The sequence below is a fragment of the Salmo trutta genome, chromosome 27 (genome assembly GCF_901001165.1).
Source record: "Salmo trutta chromosome 27, fSalTru1.1, whole genome shotgun sequence".
In the NCBI taxonomy this organism is placed as follows: Eukaryota; Metazoa; Chordata; class Actinopteri; order Salmoniformes; family Salmonidae; genus Salmo; species Salmo trutta.
Window position 1 is genome coordinate 18,319,898 of NC_042983.1, and position 22,669 is coordinate 18,342,566.

The 22,669-nt window shown below is 45.3% G+C and overlaps 1 protein-coding gene across 4 annotated transcripts; it reads left to right on the forward strand.

The window, feature by feature from the left end:
- The first annotated feature begins 907 nt into the window (after window positions 1-907).
- LOC115164503 (transcriptional activator MN1-like) lies at window positions 908-22,199 on the forward strand. Of its 4 annotated transcripts, XM_029717048.1 has the most exons (3): window positions 909-2,185; window positions 2,319-5,991; window positions 20,508-22,199. In XM_029717048.1, exons 2-3 carry the CDS (start codon window positions 2,394-2,396, stop codon window positions 20,717-20,719), a joined length of 3,810 nt encoding a protein of 1,269 aa, XP_029572908.1. In that variant the 5' UTR covers window positions 909-2,185; window positions 2,319-2,393; the 3' UTR covers window positions 20,720-22,199. The 4 variants fall into 4 exon arrangements, with proteins under 4 accessions (XP_029572909.1, XP_029572908.1, XP_029572907.1 ...); XM_029717049.1 differs by lacking the exon at window positions 20,508-22,199 and adding an exon at window positions 11,729-12,608 and having other exon boundaries at window positions 908-5,991; XM_029717047.1 differs by having other exon boundaries at window positions 909-5,991.
- Window positions 22,200-22,669: the final 470 nt, after the last annotated feature.

Genomic DNA, 22,669 nt, shown 5'->3' on the forward strand with positions numbered 1-22,669 from the left:
TTATTTTTGCGGGGAAACCAACCAATTCTCTCTCTCTCTCTCTCTCTCTCTCTCTCTCTCTCTCTCTCTCTCTCTCTATATATATATATATATATATATATATCTTCCCCCTCCTCCGACACACACACTATCTCTCTAACTATTGACTATATCACCTAAAATAGGTAAACATGCAATCGTCCATAAAGTCCATATTCATTTGAACAGTTCTACGGCCCTGTGGCTGGATCGTATGTGAAACCTTATTTTATCTCAATATATCACTATTATCACTGGCGCTTGTATTTTGATCTGCTACATAGTATCTCTTAGCAGCAGGCTTTAAATCAAAGAACAGCACCTCTTGTGCTACGATACGCCAGTCCGTTTAAAACACCTCGGAGGGCAGTGTTTTAGGATTAGCCCAGATAGGCCTATATTACGCTTCTGAAAATAGCGTGATGCACATAACCTACATTTCATTATTTTCAGACTTGTTTTAATTACATAGCTTGAATATTACAGTACCCTAAGTATAAGAAAGGTTGACTTGGTCTTTTCTCTTGCCTGCCCCTTCCCCTTCATGCCAATAAACATAACATAAATGTGCTTTTTTAATTTATAAGGTAAACCGAATTACGGTCATGTACAGTTCATCTGAATGGAAATGTTAATTTGCTGTTTAAAGTGCGTTAACATTACAAACTCCGGGCCAGTGATTGCGTCCTGGCATATGTTTAACCAAAGCTATTGTGAGATCATCTCTCTTTGATTGAGCGTAACTTAATTTCCTACATCTCCATTTCTATCAAGAAAATAACATAATATACTAACACAAAGGCTTTTATTCAAATAACATAATATACTAACATAAAGGCGTTTATTCAAATAACATAATATACTAACATAAAGGCGTTTATTCAAATAACATAATATACTAACTTAAAGGCGTTTATTCAAATAACATAATATACTAACATAAAGGCGTTTATTCAAATAACATAATATACTAACATAAAGGCGTTTATTCATCCAGATTTGTATGTGCTCTATATCAAATACATAGATTGATCTCAAATAAAAAACAAAAAGCAAAAATGGCCATAGACCATTTAAAATACAATGGAGCAAGTAACACACCTGGCATAGACTCGAATACACTTTAGTTGGGGAGAACGGTGCTCTTTCAATACACTAACGTTACTCTCTCGTTCATCCACATCTTGGACCACCTTAAAAGATGGACCCTCCCTCTGCGCTGGCACTCCGCAGCCTCCGATTGGCTAGGACCTCATGGATGGAATTGGTTGCGGAATGCAAAACTTGTTGCTGGTTCCCTGAACGCGTTGATCTCACACAGCGCCAAGCGCCGGACAAGAGAGTGATCTATCTGTGAATCGCTCCCAGCTGGAATAGACCAAACCAGAGTCAGGAGCAGAAGGAGTGCGTTATATAGTGTGGGAGAGTGAGGGAAAGAGCCAATAGAGGTTCCGCGCCTTATGCGTGCTTGGAGGGCACATGACCAGGACCAGTTGGACTATGTTGTCAAGCCGCGGGTAGTGCTTGCCGGAAGGTCGGGGACACGGTGGCGCAAAAGCGACTTTCCTGATAGCCTCATGACTGGGCTGGATCTTCCCTCCGGACTTTGTCTCAGACTTAAAATGGTAGAATTGTTAATAGTGCAGTTATAAGACATTTCACCCAGAACTGTGGGAAATTGTTTCTTTTGATTTTAAAACAACGACCAATTATAATTTGACTTGTGCAGGTTGCCGGTGGATTTCTCAATAAAGGGATCTTGAAAGGACACTCCAAACTGTGCGTCCTAGGACATTTGACAACAGCTGGAGTAATGAAGTTGACGAAGAAAAGTGTTATGTGTTTATTTAAATGTTTATAAGCCGTGTGATCTCTGTCATAAATTAGATAAGGGGTTTGATCAAGTTTGCAAAGAAGAAATGTGCTCAGAAACTTTGGAATATGATATTATATCGAAGTCACATAGCAAGTGAAAGATCTTTTGTATTATTTGTAAACTAATGGAAACCAGTCGCCTGTAGAAATACACGGGAACGAGCAAGATCAGACTGTTGTAGCCTATGTGCGTGCTTCGTTGGACATACGTGTAGTGTCCTCTCGATTTTATTTTCCTCTCAACACTTTAGGTGCAAATTGGATTTTGGAAAACACAATGAGTACTCATTGGGTGAGTGAATAGATTTAAGATCCATTGTCTAATTTTTAAATCGGGACTTTTTAAGATATCAAAATAGCCCATCTGGCCTATTGAGGCATTTCTCATCTCTTTTCGTTTTTGTCCTCTTTTTTTTGTGGAGAAGAAGGAAAACTGAGGCTAACATAGACTGCCTATGCCAGCTGAGCTGGCTGTCATGCGGGATTGATAGCAGGGAAGTATGTTTGGGCTGGAGCAGTTTGGTTCTCAGATTAATAGCAGAAACCCTGGCCAGTCAGAGAGAAACATAACCCAGCCAAGACTGAACATGAGCTCCCATTACAAAAGCCCTGGCTTTCATGCAGGAGGCCCGCCTGGTGCCGTGGAGCCGGGCATGGGCCCTCTGAACGAGCCTCCGATGCTTGGGCTCAATATGAACATGAACGGTGAGCAGTATGGTGGCTTTCATCCCAGGGGCCACTCAGACATGCATGCAGGAAGCGGACTCCAGCAGCAACAGCAGCAGCAAGGACCCATGCATGGATTTTATAACAACCAGCAACCTCATCAAGGCCATCCCCATGGCCACCAGTCTCACCCTCATCAACACCATCCTCATTTCAGTGGGAACTTTGGAGGCCCAGACCCAGCTTCATCCTGCCTGCATGGTGGCAGGCTGATGGGCTACAACAACAACGGCATGGGGCCCCAGCAGGGCTTTGGAGAGGGGTTTGACCCCCTTGCTGAGGGCCAGGCAGGGGACAGCTTCTCCCAGCAGCAGCAGCAGCAACAGCAGCAAAGATCCAGTAACATGCCTGAGTTCCAGCACCACGGCCCCCCAAGCGGCAACCACGCTGTCCCTGCACCCTGTCTACCCCTGGACCAGTCACCTAACCGGGCAGCATCCTTCCATGGTCTGCCCTCCTCCTCCTCTTCCTCCTCGGAGACCCATGGTCTGGAGCCTCGACGGATGCCCAATCAGGGTGTTGTGGAGGGATTAGAGTTTAATTTCCCAAGCGAGCCCCCAACTGGACATTTTGACGTACCTGTATTTTCTCCATCAGAATCAGAGTCTCAGCTGCCCCACTTTGGGCCAGGAAGGCCGGTGGCCGGTGGCAGTTTCCCTGGAAACCCTGCCATGGCTCGGACACCGGGTATACAGGGCATCTCCAAAGGGCACCAGCAGCCACCCCCACAGCCCCAGCAGCCTCAGCCTCCCCCACAGCATGGAGTGTTCTTTGAGCGCTTTGGGAATGGCCGTAAGATGCCAGTGGGGATGGACCCGGGGGTCAGTGCCAGACACACTCTCATGCAGCAGCAGCAGCAGCAGGCTGGTTTGATAGCACGACAGAACTCATGCCCCCCAGGCCTCCCCCGGCCCCCCCAATCTGAGTCGGGCTCCACCAACACCAACATGCTGGATGGTGGCGTCATGATGCCTGGCCAACACAACCAGTTTGAGTATCCTATTCACAGACTGGAAAATAGGGGCCAGCACCCCTATGGGGACCCCATGTTTAATATGCAACAGCCGGCTCCCCCTCCTCCTGCCCAACAGCCTCCGAATCAGAGGCTGCAACACTTTGACAGTCCTTATATGAACATGGCAAAAAGGCCCAGATTTGAGTTTCCTAATGCACAGGGAGGGGAGAATTGTGGCACGTGGGGTAGTGGCATGCACAATGCGCAGGGCATGGAGAACCATCTCTCTCCCTCGGCCTACCCTGGTCTTCCTGGTGAGTTCACCCCACCTGTAACAGACGGTTTCCCCCCGGGTCCACTCCAGCATGCTGGGCCTGAGCAGCAGTCTCTGCAACAGCGGCAGAACGCGGCCATGATGATCAAGCAGATGGCCTCTCGGAACCAGCAGCAGAGGATGAGGCAGCCCAGCCTGCAGCAGCTGGGTCACCACGGCGACGTGCCTCCGGGCCCCATGGTTCATGGAGGCCCAGTGGGGAGCATGCCTCAGCCCAACTTTGACAGGGAGAATGGATCCAGGATGCCGAACTTTGAGGGTCAGAACCCTCATATAACTCAGGAGAACTGGTTCCCCGGGTCCCACCCACCAGGAGAGATCATGTCACGGCGTATGGGGGGAACGGGCGGGGAGGCTGGGGCCCACGACATGGGGCTGCAGCAGAACGGAGCTGGTATGATGTTCAGGCCGGGCATGAATGGGATGGGCATGCAGGAGCCAATGAGGATACCTGGAGATGGGCATGTACAGGCCCTCCACTCCCCTCGCATGCACCCCCAGTTTGGCAACAACATGGGCAACCTCTCCCAGATGCAGTCCCCCGGAGCCGGGGTAGGACACCCCAACGCACCATCAGATAGGCGGCCAGCTGACTTCCCCGCCGGGCCTTCCATGGGAGCTCAACCAACGTTTCCTTACGGAGGGACAAACCGTCAGGGGCCACCACATAGCAATCCCCAGGGGGTGAACACCTCACCAGGGAGCTACCCTACTCCATCTGAGTTCCCCCCAGGCCAGCGGTCCTCTGTCAGTAAGCTTGGGGCGCTCTCCCTGGGGAACTTTAGCAAAACCAGCACTAAAGACAATGTTTTCGGGCAGAGCTGCCTGGCGGCCCTTTCCACAGCCTGCCAGAACATGATAGCTAGCCTAGGGGCCCCCAACCTAAACGTAACATTCAACAAGAAGAACCAAAATGAGGGCAAGCGAAAACTGAGTCAGACGGAGCAGGACATTAATAGCAGCACTGCTAACGGGACTGGCAGTGCTGGTCCTGAGTATTTTCAGAGCGGCACTTCCCAGAACAGCCAGATGCCTGGCACTGGGAATAGCAACATAAAGCCTGCAGGTCAAAACCAGACGCTGCAGGGGGAAGCCAGTGCCCTCTCCCCAAATTACAACATGGACGCTACCCCATGCAGTGAGGGGAAAGCAGCAACAGGGAATGGGAGAGGGAGAGGGAGGAGAAAAAGGGACAGCGGGCATGTGAGCCCTGGGATCTTTTTTTCCTCTGACAGCGGAAACCCTGTTGTAAGTCCAGGCCAGCAACCCCCTTCAGCTGGCGTTGGGGAGAGGGGTGGGGGTACGCCCCATGAGAAACCCCTCCCGTCCCCCTCCTGGGGAAAGGGAGATGACCAGAAGCTGGGGGACCAGGCAGACCTGATGTCTTCTCTGGACAGTGGCATTCAGAGTGTCACCAAATCTAACAGTAGCTCACCGCACGTGGACCTTCCTGACGATGTCAGCACCCACTACGTCAATGAGGATGAGGTGTCCTCTAGCTCAGATGCAGGAGGTGCTCCAGTCACAAAGCCCATCCGCAGTCCGCACATCACTGTCTCACCCAAGCTGCAGAGGGGGGAACATGGCCTGATGAATGGGCAAAAGCCCCTAGGCATGCAGGGCATCACCAATCACACTACCTCGACACCCGACAGCTATGGACTGAGTGCTGGTGGGGGCACGGTGGGCAACGGAGTCGGTCACCCAGGCACACCTGGGATGGAGCAGGTACGCACCCCATCCAGCACCTCTGGCCAGGACGACATCCATCCTCTGGAGATACTGCAGGCCCAGATCCAGCTGCAGCGCCAACAGTTCAGCATCTCAGAGGACCAGCCCCTGGCCATGAAGAATGGTAAAAAGAATGGTGACTGTCCCTCACAGAACGAAGACAATGAGCTGGCGAGCTGCAGCCCGGATGCTGGGAAGGGCTCAATGGGCACTATTGACCTTGACACTCTAATGGCAGAGCAGCACGCCACCTGGTATGTGCCCAGCGACAAGGCCATGATGGATGGGCCAGAGGATGACAAGTCCATGGCACCCTGGGAAAAAACTAAGAGCCAGAATAACAGCAAAGAAGGTAATTCAATATGCTCTATGATCATATTTGCCACATTGTTTTACTATCTGACTATTAGTATCTTATTACTGTCCACACACACACACACACACACACACACACACACACACACACACACACACACACACACACACACACACACACACACACACACACACACACACTCTTATGGCAGTCAATCAACTTATCAGCACATAGTGTTGTTTTGCCTCTCAGATGAGTAAAAAATGATTTAAACTCTACACTAAAATAAGTCACCAAGGACTTCCTTTGTGCTTGTAGCCTATGTGTGCAGTTATTTGGAAATCTCTTTCTGAGGATATGATTATCTCAAGTCAATACAATATTGTGGTGTGGACAATATCATTATATAGGAGGCTACAAGATTATATATGATAAGATTAGTATATTAACTTGCATGAGTTGAATTGGAGACACGCAGGCTCTCTTCTTGCACTGCCTTTGAGTATAGCCTAAGCACTGTAGACATCGTGAAGGGTTGTTCGGTAACTTCGAGTCAAAAATCTCAATGTTTTATGTTTCACATATTCTATTGAAAATATAAATAAGGTATTTACTCGAATCGAGCTTTACATGAAGAAACATAAATAATTAATTTCTGACTTTTAATCGTTTTTACACAAGGGATAGGCTATTGGACCACAGGCTATATAACGATTAGAAATGAAATACCTAGCACTAAACAGGAACATTTAAAAACATTGACTTGTAGTTAGATTTGTTGTTCTAAGTAATCCTTAAAGTATTATTTGGTGCTTGTAATGGATTCTTCTCTTGTAGAGGGACTTCAAAATAACAGCCCGAGAAAAGTAAACATTTCCTGTGGTTCTTTATCTGGGTTTTCAGAGTGAACAACTACACTGAGAAGATGAATAGGTTTCTGAGGAGATGCGTTTTAACAGCGGGGTTTCCCATTCACACATATCTGTGTGTTTTTGTTATTACTACGGGATAAAATACGTGATTGGAGACTGGATTGATTTTAGATTAGTCCATATTGAGAAGGGCAGCGTTGTCAGGAAAGAAGTTAAATTAATATAAACAAGAGTATCTTAAGCTGTTATTTATCAACTTTTTGTTTCCTAAATATGACGTGTCCTCGAATGGAAAGATTTACATTGAACATGGTAATACTATTAGACAATAATAATAATAACAGTAATAATAAGAGTCCGAATAATAATAAGAATGCTAGTCTAATTCAGTTTTTGTAATTTGTTTAAAAGTTTGGGTTCTATTTTATTGCCAGACAGTTTTTCTACCTGCATTGGTTTAGGAAAAATTGTTGGTCACGGTATACAAATGGTTCTTTCTGTAAATAATTTCAAAACAAATGTATTTAGAATCCTATACCAGGACACTGTTGTATAATTTGAAGTGCTTGTTGGAATTGGTATAGTGTGATTAGAGACGCTGGCTGGCGCTTTACATTTTACGTCAGCGGTTAGGAAAACGGCTGTCAATCATCGTTTGACATTAAACAACACAAATCATTTTCTACTGTCTTTACATTACCGGTCATACCTAAGGCTTCTGGTTTGTTTTAGTTCATAAACAGGAAATTAAAGAAAATGTGGGAATTATGCTTATGGTTATTATTATTTCCTATTTTGTTTATATTGAGACAAGGCTATAGGTACAACAAGCACATTCAATTGAATTCAGTGCTGAAGTGACTTTTTGTTGACTGCGCCACCAATCCATTAATCAAAGAACAAACGTAAGCCTACTTCATATTTATATTCAAGTTATTAATTCAATATTTCTGGTGCATGTCCTCTTTTAATCGTAAGGTGGGATATGTTTCTGTGCAAATGTAATGTTCTCTTGTGTCTTGATGTATTTTGTTAGGACACTTTTTGTATGGGACATTACAACAGCTACAGATAAATAGAAATTGTAGTCAGTCAGTGCTGCAAAAGGCGGCGGGGTAGCAGTGAAACACGCATAATTAAATCGCCACGGCCAGAGACAAGCCACCAAAACGCCTTTTCTCACGTGAATAGGTAGCCCCCAGCGCATATTTATTCAATTTCCCTTTGTTCTGGCTAACTGTGGGAGCAGAGAGGGGAGGGGGCTCCATGCACGGAATCTGTGATCAAGGCGCATTGTTTAGGAGACAGAGGTCAACCAGACCGGCCACATTCTCCCTCTGTCCATTTTTTTCAAGACCCATATGTCTTAGATAGGCGCACGTAGGCTATTCTACAGAAAATGCACAGCAACAGCGGCCACCTCAATTTTGTTAAAGTATTTATTCTCTCCCGTCTCTCCATACTATCTCCGCAAATTTTTCCCTCTCCAATTCCCCTCCCTGGAAGCATGAAACGTATGTCGCTTGGGCGAAATCGATAGCTAGTTAGCACAAATCATGGCTCTTGACAGTTTCTCATTTGAGTGCTGCAGACGGAAAAGATGAAAAGGGGTTAAGGTGTGTTGCTTGATTTTAAGATTGAATTGGATGTGTTTCAGAGACGCGCACATTTCTCTGCAGTCAAATGAAACCATAAGTTTCAGATAAACATATATAGCGCCTTGTGGTTTTAGTTGCATATATGTATTAACCTAAATATTACACCTAGGCACAATCAATTAACAGTTATGAAATGATTTGACATATTCTCTTGCAAAATGCCCTGAATTCAAATTCATTTTTTAAAGATTTCATGGAACTTTGAAGTTGCGCTGTGTAGAAGTGAAATAAAACTATTGATGAATGTAGGCATTTGTCTGTTTTTGTAAGTCATGGAGACTATTTATGTTTGTTTCGGATGTCTTGTTGCAAGTCTACCAGCTGATTAAAGGTGAACCCTGACATGGCCATTGCCTGTGCCTGGATTCTGGCCTATTGCCAAGTTACAGTGAAAGTTTAACATAGTTATGTAGTTTTCTTTTTAAATGGTCTGGTTAGTTATCAAGGTTATCAGTATTCCTACTATTCACAAGATAAATTATACTTAGCATGTAATAGTAATAATAATAATAATAATGTGTTAACGCTAATGATAGCTGGTCTACAATTTAGAAATAAAACAATTTGTATTTTTTTTTAAAATCACAATTTGATCATGCTCCCCTTTTATTCCCGTATGATGTGGCTAATCAATTAAAACGTTTTAAGATCCCACATTTTGATTGAATACACAGCACATTTTGCTAAGCAGCACGGTCTGATCATATGGATCATTTGTATTGAAGTAAAACATTTTCCACGTATTTTGATCATTTTTCCATGTCTCCCTCGGAGTTGATCATATGACACCCTTTTAGGTGTTGTGCACCAGAGGTGTATCACATTCATTTAGTTTAATGTTGTGGCAACCCTGGTATCTGTCCTCATGCCCCTGTCCTATCCCCCATCACAGTGTCCTGAAGCTGGGAATGGGGTGGGGGTCTGCGTAGGTCCTGACATCCTGGGAGCAGCTTTAAAGGCCCAATGCAGCTGTTTTTAGATCAATATCAAATTATTTCTGGGTAATAATTAAGTACCTTACTGTAATAGATTTCCATTTAAATGGGCAAATATAGCTTTTTAGCTAAGAACTATTTCTCAAGCAATAATTTTGCTAGCACTGTCTGAGAATGGGGAAACTGAAAACTAGCTGTTATTGGCAGAGAGGTTTGGAACTCCGTTTGTTATTGGTCTATTAACCAATTTACTGCATGGTGATGTCACCATGGAAAGCCGAAACTCCCGCCCATGGAAACCTGCTGATTAAAAGGTCATGTGTAGATTGTATTTTCAATTATCAGGAAAAAAGACTGATCACATTTTTACAGTGTTAGTTTCATCAGCTGTTGTACAATATCATATGAAACAAAGGAAAACCATTTTTACTGCACTGGGCCTTTAATAGTGGGAGTCCTGAGTTATTGTGTTAATTGGGCGCTTTATAGGCTGCACTCAGTGTTTTTACAGGAAGTTTAGTTTAACTGCCCAATTGAGACAGGTGGGTTATGGGCCTGTGTTATTTGGGGAGGGGGATGGCTGCAGTGACATTTGGCAATAGGCCTCCTTGTGTCTAGCAGGGATACGGGTGGTAGTGCCACTGCGAGGAAAGGACCTGTGGTGTTTGGGGCTCTGTGACTATAGGTGAGGTCTCAGCCAGTGCAGGAGTTGGAGATCACAGAACAGACTGTATTATCAGGTATATTGTTAATGGAGCCAGTGGATGTACAGGTGATGTTTTCAGGCCAGAGCTTGGTGCCACAAGTGCCTCATAGGAATATGGAATTTGATAATGCAATTAATGCATTGTACAGGTCATTCTATAGGAGCTTCTATGGGATAATTAAGCAATAAGGCCCGAGGAGGTGTGGTACATGGCCAATATACCACGGCTAAGGGATGTTCTTATGCACGACGCAACGCAGAGTGCCTGGACACAGCCCTTAGCCCTGGTGTCTCTTCTGCTCTAATTACGTTGGTAACCAGTTTATAATAGCAACAAGGCGTCTCGGGGGTTTGTGAAATATGGCCAGTATACCAATTGGACCCATCCATAGCGTATCCGATCTGTGTGATACCAAGCAGCCAAAGCTAGTCACTAACACACAGTAATGTCTGCTGTAGGCATGGGGCCTTTAGACCCTGCTTTAACTAAAGATGCCCGTTGTCCGTGAAGTGAAGGAACTTGGCTGCGTTTTCACCAAAGTGATGAGTGAATACATTTCCCCCTCCTCTTTTTCATCTGTCTTTTTCCCTCACCCTCTCTCCCTCTCTGCTCCTTATATCATAGCCAGGACCTGACGGTTTGTTTTGAAATACATGCACAGTCTTGATAACAGGCAACTTGTCGCCCTAGGAAATGATTCAGTTGGTTGTATTTTTATTTTTAGAGTTTTTGCTTCAGTTTTGACCACACAGTGAAAGTTGTGTTGGTTTTGTTATTTACGGTATGTTAGCACTTTGTACTTACAGTGTGAGGATCTCTCCTCTGAATGAACATGGTCTCCCATGAAACACAGTCACTGTTCTAGTGGTGGTTGAGGAGACTCCAGCTTGCTGTTGGCAGGTAGGAGACAGTGGGTAGAGAGGGGACTTGTCATGCATAGACACCCTGATTAGGGGTGTCTAAGCATGGAAAAGAACAGGCGTATTGACAGGCCACCTAAAGCGACCTTGGAAGAAAGTGTAATATTCCTAAAAGACCACCCCATTTTCCCATCTCTGTTGGTCTATTGACATTTCACTCCGGCGACAACTCACAAATCACATGACTCACTTTTATTTCCTGTATTTCCTTTCTTAAAGATGTGATTTCTTAAAGATGTGATTGACATTTGGTTGAATGAAGACAAAACAGCTTGGGGAGGTCCGTGTTCCAGATTCATCATTACAAGGTGTTCCGTATTGACTTCCTCAACAACACACGGCCAGACAGTGTAGCACTGCCTGCACTTTCTCATACTGCAGTAATAATAATACTTATCATAATCCTAGAAATTAGTCCTGGTAATATTGTTGTCAAAAGTGCCAATTCATCCTGTGGAACCTCCTGTCAGTTGACATGGTTATTGACAGATAATGAAGAAAAATGAGGTGTTAGACTTTCTTATGTGAGGATCATATTATAGTTAGCTGTACATATCGTGAAAGTGCAGACTTTGAGAAATTTAAAGTTGGACTTTTCTACCTTTTTTTGGAATATGTGTTTATTCTTCCTCTGTCTCTTCGCAAAGTCATTTTTGTCTTCCTTTGTGGATTAATCCCTAGGGTTGAAAGAATATCACACAATTCCTACACTATCAGCAAGAATCAGAGGGCATTAGGACTGCTTTTACCATGTAAGTGTGTGTGTGTGTGTGTGTTTGTATGTGAGAGAGATGAAAATATGGAAAGTTAACAGTGTGGGTTTTTCAGCTGTAAACATCATGTTTGATTTATGCAGACTTGTTCACAGGCTTGTGGTTTTAGACCTTTGCTCAGTTGTCTTGTATGCTGGAATAAACTATTTTCTCAGGTGTCTTGTATGCTGGAATAAACTATTGTGCTGGTTCTCACACTACTCTCAGCTCCAGCTCTGAGAATTCATCATGGTATGGTTAAAGTATCTGACTAGTTATGTCAGGGTTCACCACAACTTATTTTAGCTCTACGTCAGTTTGGCCGGCTTGCAGTCCGTTTGGTCTGATTGAAGGACAACCCCTACTAGGTTGTAGTAATCCACAGTAAAACCCAATAGATTTGTACTAATCAGTACTGATGGCATGCGATGAAAACAAAACCATTGCAATTTTTCCATGAGCTGCTAGCACTTATAATACTGGTCCATCTGAGTGCCAGGCAAGCGCAGTAGCAGCATAGTTTAGCTGTGTAGTCTTCTGTCTTATAGATACTGCAGCTCAGAACAATACTTTTAGTAGTTTCTGCCTGTAGTTTGGAGTGTGTAAAATCTAGTTTGAATATTTAGTTTCTAGATGATTGTGTGTATGTGTGTATCCACTGTATGCTGAGGCCTTTGCTTTGCAAGACATTTACAACCAGTGACAGTCAAAGGAGCCGTGTTAAAAAACATCTTTCGTACTGGTGTAGAGAGAAAAGTATAAACAAAGGTGTCAGGCCTTTTGCTCGCTGGATTTCTGATTCTTCAAAATAGCAGCTCATCCGGTATTTTGTTTTCCCTGGGGAAGAGCACTGAAATGAACTCAAACTTGTCTCAGCGTGCGTGTGGTGAATATTCCTCTTGGATAGCGTGTAGAATGGAGGGATATGTGTGTGTCAGTGTGTGTGTGTTAGTGTGTGTGTCTGTGTCAGTGTGTGTATGTTAGTGTGTGTGTGTGTGTGTCAGTGTGTGTGTGTGTTAGTGTGTGTGTCTGTGTCAGTGTGTGTATGTTAGTGTGTGTGTGTGTGTGTCAGTGTGTGTGTGTGTGTTAGTGTGTGTGTCTGTGTCAGTGTGTGTTAGTGTCTGTGTGTTAGTGTGTGTCAGTGTGTATGTGTTAGTGTCTGTGTCAGTGTGTGTCAGTGTGTGTGTGTTAGTGTGTGTGTCTGTGTTAGTGTGTATGTGTGTCAGTGTGTGTGTGTGTGTGTGTCAGTGTGTGTGTGTGTGTTAGTGTGTATGTGTTAGTGTCTGTGTCAGTGTGTGTGTGTGTGTGTTAGTGTGTGTGTCTGTGTTAGTGTGCATCTGTGTCAGTGTGTGTGTGTGTCAGTGTGTCTGTGTTAGTGTGTCAGTGTGTGTGTGTGTGTGTGTGTGTGTGTGTGTGTGTGTTAGTGTGTGTGTCTGTGTTAGTGTGTATGTGTGTCAGTGTGTGTGTGTTAGTGTGTGTGTCTGTGTTAGTGTGTATGTGTGTGTGTGTGTGTGTGTGTGTGTGTGTGTGTGTGTGTGTGTGTGTGTGTGTGTGTGTGTGTGTGTGTGTGTGTGTGTGTGTGTGTGTGTGTGTGTGTTTGGAGGTGTTGTCATGCCGCCAGCAGCAGTTGTGCTATTTGGCATGCAGGTAGTCGTCAGGCGTCTTTCACTTGTATTGACAAATGAGTTATGACACCAGAGCTGTTTCTCCTGGGAGAGAGGAGGAGAGACTGATGGAGTGATAGCTGTTTCTCCTGGGAGAGAGGAGGAGAGACTGATGGAGTGATAGCTATTTCTCCTGGGAGAGAGGAGGAGAGACTGATGGAATGATAGCTATTTCTCCTGGGAGAGAGGAGGAGAGACTGATGGAATGATAGTTGTTTCTCCTGGGAGAGAGGAGGAGAGTGATGGAATGATAGCTGTTTCTCCTGGGAGAGAGGAGGAGAGACTGATGGAATGATAGCTGTTTCTCCTGGGAGAGAGGAGGAGAGACTGATGGAGTGATAGCTATTTCTCCTGGGAGAGAGGAGGAGAGACTGATGGAATGATAGCTATTTCTCCTGGGAGAGAGGAGGAGAGACTGATGGAATGATAGCTGTTTCTCCTGGGAGAGAGGAGGAGAGACTGATGGAATGATAGCTATTTCTCCTGGGAGAGAGGAGGAGAGACTGATGGAGTGATAACTATTTCTCCTGGGAGAGAGGAGGAGAGACTGATGGAGTGATAGTAAAAGCGAGCAAGATGGAAAGAAGTTTCCGTTTTTTCTGGGAACATCTGAGGTTTCACTCCCGAGGCAAGCAAGATGTTAATGGCTGACATTTGCATAATTTTCAAGCGAGAAAGAGAGAAAATAAATATTTCCTTTTCTACCCAGTTCCATTCTCTGGACTCTTTATATTTTTCAGGTCAGTTTAGACATTCAGATGTTAGAAACAATAGTTTGGAGGCTGTTTGGAGTCTGGCTTTGAGGTCCAGAGTTGAGTTTGAGGGCACTAAGGCTTAATACTGTCATTATACCACACAGAACTATACTTTTTAACCAGGGGTGGGGGTGGAAAAGGTACTCAATTGTCATACTTGAGTAAAAGTAAAGATACACTACATGACCAAAATTATGTGGACACCTGCTCATCAAACATCTCATTCCAAAACCATGGGCATTAATATGGAGTTGGTCCCCCCTTTGCTGATATAACAGCCTCAACTCTTCTGGGAAGGCTTTCCACTAGATGTTGGAACATTGCAGTGGGGACTTGCTTCCATTCAACCACAAGAGCATTAGTGAGGTCGGGCACTGATGTTGGGCGATTAGGCCTGGCTCGCAGTCGGCATTCCAATTCATCCCAAAGGTGTTCGATGGGGTTGAGGTCAGGGCTCTGTGCAGGCCAGTCAAGTTCTTCCACACCGATCTCGACAAACCATTTCTGTATGGATCTCGCTTTTTAAACGGGGGCATTGTCATGCTGAAACAGGAAAGGGCCTTCCCCAAACTGTTGCCACAAAGTTGGAAGCACAGAAACGTCTAGAATGTCATTGTATGCTTTAGTGTTTCAATTTTTCCTTTATTGGAACTCTGGGGCCTAGCCTGTACCATGAAAAACAGCCCCAGACCATTATTCCTCCTCCACCAAACTTTACAGTTGGCACTATGCATTCTACTGGCATCCGCCAAACCCAGATTCGTCCGTCGCACTGCCAGATGGTGAAGCATGATTCATCACTCCAGAGAACATGTTTCCACTGCTCCAGAGTCCAATGGCGTGGAGCTTTACAGCACTCCAGCCGACGTTTGGCATTGCGCATGCTGATCTCAGGCTTGTGTGCGGCTACTCGGCCATGGAAACCCATTTCATGAAGCTCCCATGAACTGTTCTTGTGCTGACGTTGCTTCCAGAGGCAATTTGGAACTCGGTAGTGAGTGTTGCAACTGAGGACAGACGATTTTTACGCGCCTCGTGCAACAGCACTCGGCGGTCCCGTTCTGTGAGTCAACGCTATACATCAAATTCCTTATTTTAAGCAAACCAAACGGCATAATTTCTAAGTATTTCTTTATTCAAAGAACAATTATTATTTCAGTCAATTATAATCAGTCATTTGATTTAAAGTTGTAAACAATTTCTATCACATGAAAAGAAAGACATGTGAAAAGAAAATGTAACTTTCTGTAAATTGGCAACCTAACTTCTTCAACTGAGGACTAGCTTGAAATATAGATTGCATGTTAAGTGTTGTGGGGCTGAGCAGGTCAGCTTCGATAACCCCCAGCACCCCCCCCCCCCTCTCCCAGCCCCTCCATAACAGATGCTCATAATCCCTAAATTCCCACTGTTGTCATGAGTGGTTGGGGTTTCCAAATGGGCCAAATATACATAAACAGAGTGTGTAGTAACAGGCTGAAACAAAATAGAGAGTGAGACGTAGATCAATATGTCACCTACTTGGATGACATGGAAGACAGGTCCTGGACATGGTTTTGATTTATGCAGGAGGTACTAAATCACTTCCCGTGTTCCCATTTGTGTCTTGTTTCCGAAGCGCGTCTTGCGGCCTGAGGGGGAGTTGTGTGTGTACTAGAGAAGGGCTGAGGAGGAGAGACAGAGCCAAGGTCTGCCTGCCTGGGCAAGTTTTTGTCCTTCTTGTTGCCAGGGAACAGAGAGGAAATTCAATCCAAAATAACCCCTGTGCCCTCGCTTGTGAAATGTACCCCCTCCTCTCCATATCCTCCCTACTCTGAGGGAAAGGTCACCATGTGGTGGTGGTAGTGGGGGGGGGGGGGGGGGGGTTGTAGAAGGCCTCCCATGCCCCAATCACCAACCCCCATGCCCCAATCACCAACCCCCATGCCCCAATCACCAACCCCCATGCCCCAATCACCAACCCCCAGGCCACCATCACCAACCCCCAGGCCACCATCACCAACCCCCAGGCCACCATCACCAACCCCCAGGCCACCATCACATACCTAGGGTTGTCCTCTTATTTCTCAAACAGGGATTCCTGTAGACTCTCACCCAATTCGAAGCAGAGAACGTAGGACTAATTAGTTAGTGTTTTTTGTGGTTCTGACTTTAAGCGGTCACATAACAGTCTCATTGTCATTGCTCAGCTGGGCGATCTGCTTGGTGCAGTAGCTAGTACCTGAGGTTCTGGAGCACAGGTCCTGCTCTTAGGCACTGTAAACCTTCAGGAGAAGTGTTAAAAGACCTCAACCACCAAACTCTAAGCATGTTGTAGTGGAAATTAGCCATTTATTTTTTTACCATCACTCCTCACATCGTCGAAAACCAGACGTTGTATCTATGCATTGTGGTGTGTGCATTGTGCTCCCGGACATAGAATGTTCTCTCATGGCTTTAGTGTTAGTTGTTATGCTAAAGGAATCTGACCTGAATTCACTCACTGTCATAGGAGTAGAGGCCTCTGGGTGTTTTTGTCAGAGAGTGCAGAGGCTGATTGGGCTGGTTTGTGTTCAGTGAGGATGGGGAGCAAGGGGTTAAAGGTGAAGTGTCGTCATGGAAGTATAGTTTGGGATAGAAAGGGCAGTGGGCTACCGCATGGGACGGCCGGAACTCTTCGGCTCCGAAAGCGAGGCCAGTGAACGCCAAGGCGCGCGCGCGCACACACACACACACACACACACACACAGTGTATTCTCGTATTTACTTCAATGCACCCTACACAAAGACTGGTACATAATACATATTTAGCTATCATAATACTTCATTTACAAATGCATTTAAAACATAATAATGACCAGTATCTGCATCATTTTACATTAAAGTTGAATCATTTCTTGACCTTGACAATTATATTTCGATTCAGAGAATATTATATTTATTTTCGTTCAATAAGGATTGCTTCCCAGTGTTGTTTACATACATGGAGAACTGCTGGTATGACGTGTGTGCTGGTGTCAGGCCGCCAGTGCTGCGAAACATTGGTGTCAGACAGACACAGAAACAGAAACTGAGCAGTGTGCTGTAGTGCATGTTCTCTTCATGACACTAGTGGAAAGCATTGTTGTGTAAATCGTCACTAGCTGGGTCTGTGTGTCTGTGAGACGGCTTTACAAGCCTACGTGGAGGAGTCCCACTGTAAATCACACACAATTACATCACTTTTAGAAACAGGCGAGAAATAGAGGTGTATCATATAAAACTGAGCATTTAAATTGCCGTGGTAACCTTGTCTGATGTTGTAATATGGTTAGGGATGTAACTGTATTTGCGGTTCAGCTTAGTTGGTTGTGGTATTATTGTTCCCTTCTTTATTAGCTATTCCCCCCTGTGTGTTGAAGCTAAACACTCATTCTCTGAGATGAATAGCCTATCATTGAGATATTACTGTGGATATGAACAGTATGCTGCTTGGCAATAGGAGTCGTTGAACAGCCTTAACAAGATACCTGTAAGTTTTTATTGAAAACAAGATTCCACAGCTTGTAAAATGTCACAGTGATTTGGGATTTAGATCTGTGTGATGTAAAATTTCACACCGCTGTTTCCACTTTTGAACAAGTACGCTGCCATGGATAATGCTTAATATTTAAGTGTAGCGTGTCGATTTTCCACCAAAATCCCATCTCTCTCGGCTCCCAGGGTATTAACTAGAAATATCCACAGATACTCTAATACCATTTGTATTGTAATAGTACGGGCTGGTCAATTGCCTGGCTTACTCCTGCACTGGAGAGCTTTATATTTTTTCATTAAACGTTATAAAGAGCACTATTTTTCTGCTTTTAATAACACCATTTGAGAGGCACAGTGTTTTGATTATAAAACATATATTTTTAAAGTAGTAAACTGGTGGACAATCAGTACATGGTAAATTATTCTTTATGTGAAATAGATGGTAATGCGGATGTTTTCATTTTGATAAATGTCAGTAACATTGTCATGGGAGCTCACATCTGAGCATAGCTCTGGAACAGTATGTGTGTGTGTGTGTGTGTGTGTGTGTATCCAGTATGTGTAAGCTGTGTGCTTGCTTTGATGTTTACAGTCCTTGTCCTTGCATGTATGAGGCTGGGGGCCATGTCTGTCTGTTTTGGGACCACGCAGACTGTGTGTGTGTGTGTGTGTGTGTGTGTGTGTGTGTGTGTGTGTGTGTGTGTGTGTGTGTGTGTGTGTGTGTGTGTGTGTGTGTGTGTGTGTGTGGAGCGGCAGCTGAGAGGTGGTGTGGATATGGCACTGGCGGTGGTTGGCGGTGTGTTTTGTGGTTGTGTTGTCAGATTGCTGTGTATCAGCAAAGAGCCAGGGGACCGCTTGGATGCCTATCCGGGCCGGTGCGGACCCTGCTGTGCCCAGCTACCATGGGCTGTCGGCGGGGGCTGTCGGGGGGGGGAGTCGGTGGTAGGAGGAAGCACAGGGAGGAGGAGTTGTGGTCCAGGCTCACCCAGTGTGGTTGTCGTCCGTTCAGTGGTGTATGGCAGGGCCCTCTGGCAAACGCTGGCCCTTGCCACAATCACCACTAATCCCCATACCTCCCTGTCCCCGCTGCCTTCCTCTCTCCCCCACCGTCGCTCCACTCAGTCTCCGGAGTCCCTGGGTGATTTGTGGGGAGGAGGAGGGAGAGAGATGCGGGAGCTTGGCTGCCTGACCTTTTACCAAATCCCTCCGCTTTTCCATTCCAGTGGTCACGGCCCAGACAGGCTGGGGGGCAAGGCTGCCTCACTGCCTCCCTGCCTTCCCTCTTTGCCACTCTGTCCTGCCCTGGCCTTGCTTCTCAGGCTGTGTGTTGTTAACATTACGTCATAGCTGCTCCGGGGAAGCAAAGTGAGGGAGAAATATATACAAAGAGTGAGAGAAACAAAAAAGTAATTAGGAAGAGAGAGAAGAGCTAAAAAGAGAGTGTGACACAGAGAGGTCATATTTTTACTCTTCTCTCTCTCCTTCCGTTCTGTCTTTGTTGAACAGTGAGGTGGGCTGATCTGTGGAGTAGTGGGGGTGTGATGTTCAGGCACTGTGCCCAGAGCAGAGTGTGTATCATAGTCTCTCCCGTCTCTGGCGCCTGAACCTCAGCATGTCTGAGCTGTTTAGAGCCTGTCTGTCTCTACAGCTACGCTCCCACTCAAAGGCCTCAGACAAACGTCTTTGTCGTTGCAGTAGTAACATGACAGGGGTGGCTGAGGAACATAGCAGAACAGTGTTTTGAGTGCTAAGGACAGATGGGAATAACCTGATAGATTTTTACAGCAGGTATCCCACCATGTTCACACACTCTTTATTTAATGCTCAGAGCGTGCTTGGAGGCAGACCCTAAACAAATGATGCAATGTTGCAGTCACCAATAGGGCTTTCTGAAACCAGTGAGAGTAAAAGTCTGACTACCTACACTCTCTCTTCCTTTTTCTTCTTCTCCGTCTCTAACTCCTCTCCCCTCGCCTCTCTCTCTCAGTATGTTGTGGGTCTATATCATGGCAGATGACACGTGATGCCATGCTTTTACGTATAGTTTAGCCTAGCACGTTTTGTCCTCGTCAATCTTGCTCTCGCTCATTTGTTCTTATACGGCACAAGCGATCTGACTTGGAGGATGGGTTATACATCTCTACAGTCAGCGTTCCCCGTGTTCCTCTAGAATCGCACGGGTGATTTTTATACGACCTTGGATAAACCTATGTATGGATTTTCCGGAAGCTTGGTGCGACCATTTAATGTGGGCTTTGACATCATGGCGACATGGGGTCGATACCGCAGCAGGGTCATTATACCAGTAAATTGGGTCAAGTAGGGTTAGAGGTCAGCCCTCTGACCTCACGACCAGAGGTAACTGAGGAGCGCTCCCCATTTGCACGGGTGACCAGGACTGAATTTGTGTGTGTGTGTGTGTGTGTGTGTGTGTGTGTGTGTGTGTGTGTGTGTGTGTGTGTGTGTGTGTGTGTGTGTGTGTGTGTGTGTGTGTGTGTGTGGTCACCACAGGCAAGGAGAAGGTGGGGCATGGGTTTAGAGCAGTGTCCTTTTCCAGCCATCAGTACAGGGAGTGGGAAAGGGGGGGGTTGTTAAGGTAATTTTACTGGACTGATTTTGAGTGGGATGTGAGAATTATTATTTAATTTATATAGGGGCTTTTATGATTAATTCTATTGTGATCTACATATTAACCAAATATGTTTATTTTGGTTGTTGATGCTAAATCTGTGTTCCTCAGTGCTGGCCCACTCACTAACCCTCTCTTCTCTCTGTGTTTGTTTCTCCTGGGCAGAGTCGGAGCTGTCTCAAAGTAAGGCTGGAGTAGGGGTGGGGGCCCAGGGGCCTGGAGGGGGCAATGGGGGGAGCCACCTGCAGTGCCTGTCCGTCCACTGCACAGATGAGCTCGGGGACAGTAAGGGCCGAGGGGGGACCGTCTCCTCCTGGCGCTCCCTGCACTCCGACATCTCCAACCGCTTTGGGACCTTTGTGGCGGCCCTGACCTGAACACAACCAGGCCAGGCCAGGAGATGGAGGGAACATCGGATGAAGAGAGAGAGAGAGAGAGAGAGAGGGAGAGAGGGAGAGTCAGGGTCAGTGGCAGATGACAACTATGAAGACAGCAATGATGATGACGACATAAAGGTGTTGATGATGAGGCCACTGCATCGGCTCTCGCCTGTTCAGGGAGAGAAAGACATATACACACCCATACACACTCGTACACACACATCAACACACATCAAAACATACACACTCATGCTCGCATACACACTCACACACAAACACATTCTTGGACACACACACATATACACTCACTCATGCATCGCTGGACTATACAGCTTGGGCTCTAGTCAGTGGTGACCACATCTGGAAAACCACAAATCAATCTATTTTTATTTTATTTTATTTTTAAGAAAAAAGGAGAAATGTCAATGGAGGAAAATAAAAAACTAAAACTGAAGAAACAGTAAGACAAAATGACCTTGGCTGTATTGAAATACCAGTGTTGAATCTCTGTTTGGTTATATTCTCATAATATTTGGGACCTTTGTGATCATCCTCACCACTAGAGCTGTCCCCTGTACCTTTACCCCCTAGCCATGGTTCTCTCTGCAGGCCTGGAGATGGTACGACCCACTATGCCTGCCCTCAGACTAGCGTATAGCTCACTGAGCCCAGGCCTCGGTCTGGCAGAGCCACCCTGACCCATACTGACGCGTTGAGGGACTTTGGTGGTCTTTGTCAGCCAGAGTATGGAGGATGTGTGGACCAGCCCTTCCTCCCTCCCATGGCTCTCAGGTGTATAGAGGGAGGAGAGCAGCCCTCTCACCAGGACCTCTCCCCTCCAACCAAACCTCAGGCCTGGGAAGCCCATTGTCACCCAGAGACACAGGAACCTGATGAGATTTTGGCCCTTTGAGACACCGTACCTCACAGCCTCAGCAGGCTACCCCTCAAATCAAATCAAATCAAATCCAAATCCTGGTTCAATAGAACTGGCCTGAAACCTGAAGCAGAGGGAGGGAGGGAGATGGAGAGATGCATTGTTTGTTTTTGGGGTTGGAAAAGGTATCTGCAAAAAGGGATTTCTTTATACATATTCCTCTCTTTCACTTCCTTCCTCTTCTATTAGCTTGGGCTCCAACACAGGTGTACAATACAGCCAATGGAAATAGTAGGGGATGTCAAAGAACCATTTAATAAGGGAAATGAGAAAAAAATATTGGTATTGCACATGTAAAATAAGAGAACATTTGCTGTGTGTTAGGCAATCTTGTAATCTTTAAATAAAGCTTCTGTTGAATTTGAATTTCTGAAACAATAGATGGAGGCCTGTGACGGCAACGTACGAACTGACTTTCTTTTCTGGTTTCTTTTTTTAATAATATGTAAAGTGCAGTCGTCTGTTTTCCTGCATATTGTATATATCTGTATATGTTTTATTGAGTAACTAAATAACAATAAATATGACGTTAATGGTGAATTTGATGATTGCTTGTTTTTATTCATGTTGTGCAGAGGGGTTAAATGCGGAAGACATATTGCGGTTGAATGCGTTCAGTTGTGCAACTGACTAGGCATCACCTTTCCCTTCCCTTATACTTATCAGTCATAATAATAAAGTCACAATTTATGATTTCAAATAATTGAATAATGGAAATATCGCTCTACTCAAAAGATATCTCATACACTGTACTACACAGGGATATTCATTGTGACAAGTTTGTTTCAGGAGGACTAATATAGCAGCAGAAAACAACAACAAAGTAAACTGGCAGAAAGATTTTATATAGTTTTTTTTATTGGAAGGTTGGTAGTTACGATCAAACCAAATAACGATTTTGCCTACAGTACTACTTCAGTGTTTTTCTCCCTCTCCTCTGCATGTTCTATAGGTCTACCTCATTTCCTGACTCACCCTCCCTCTTTCTCATCCCTCTGTTCTCGGACTCC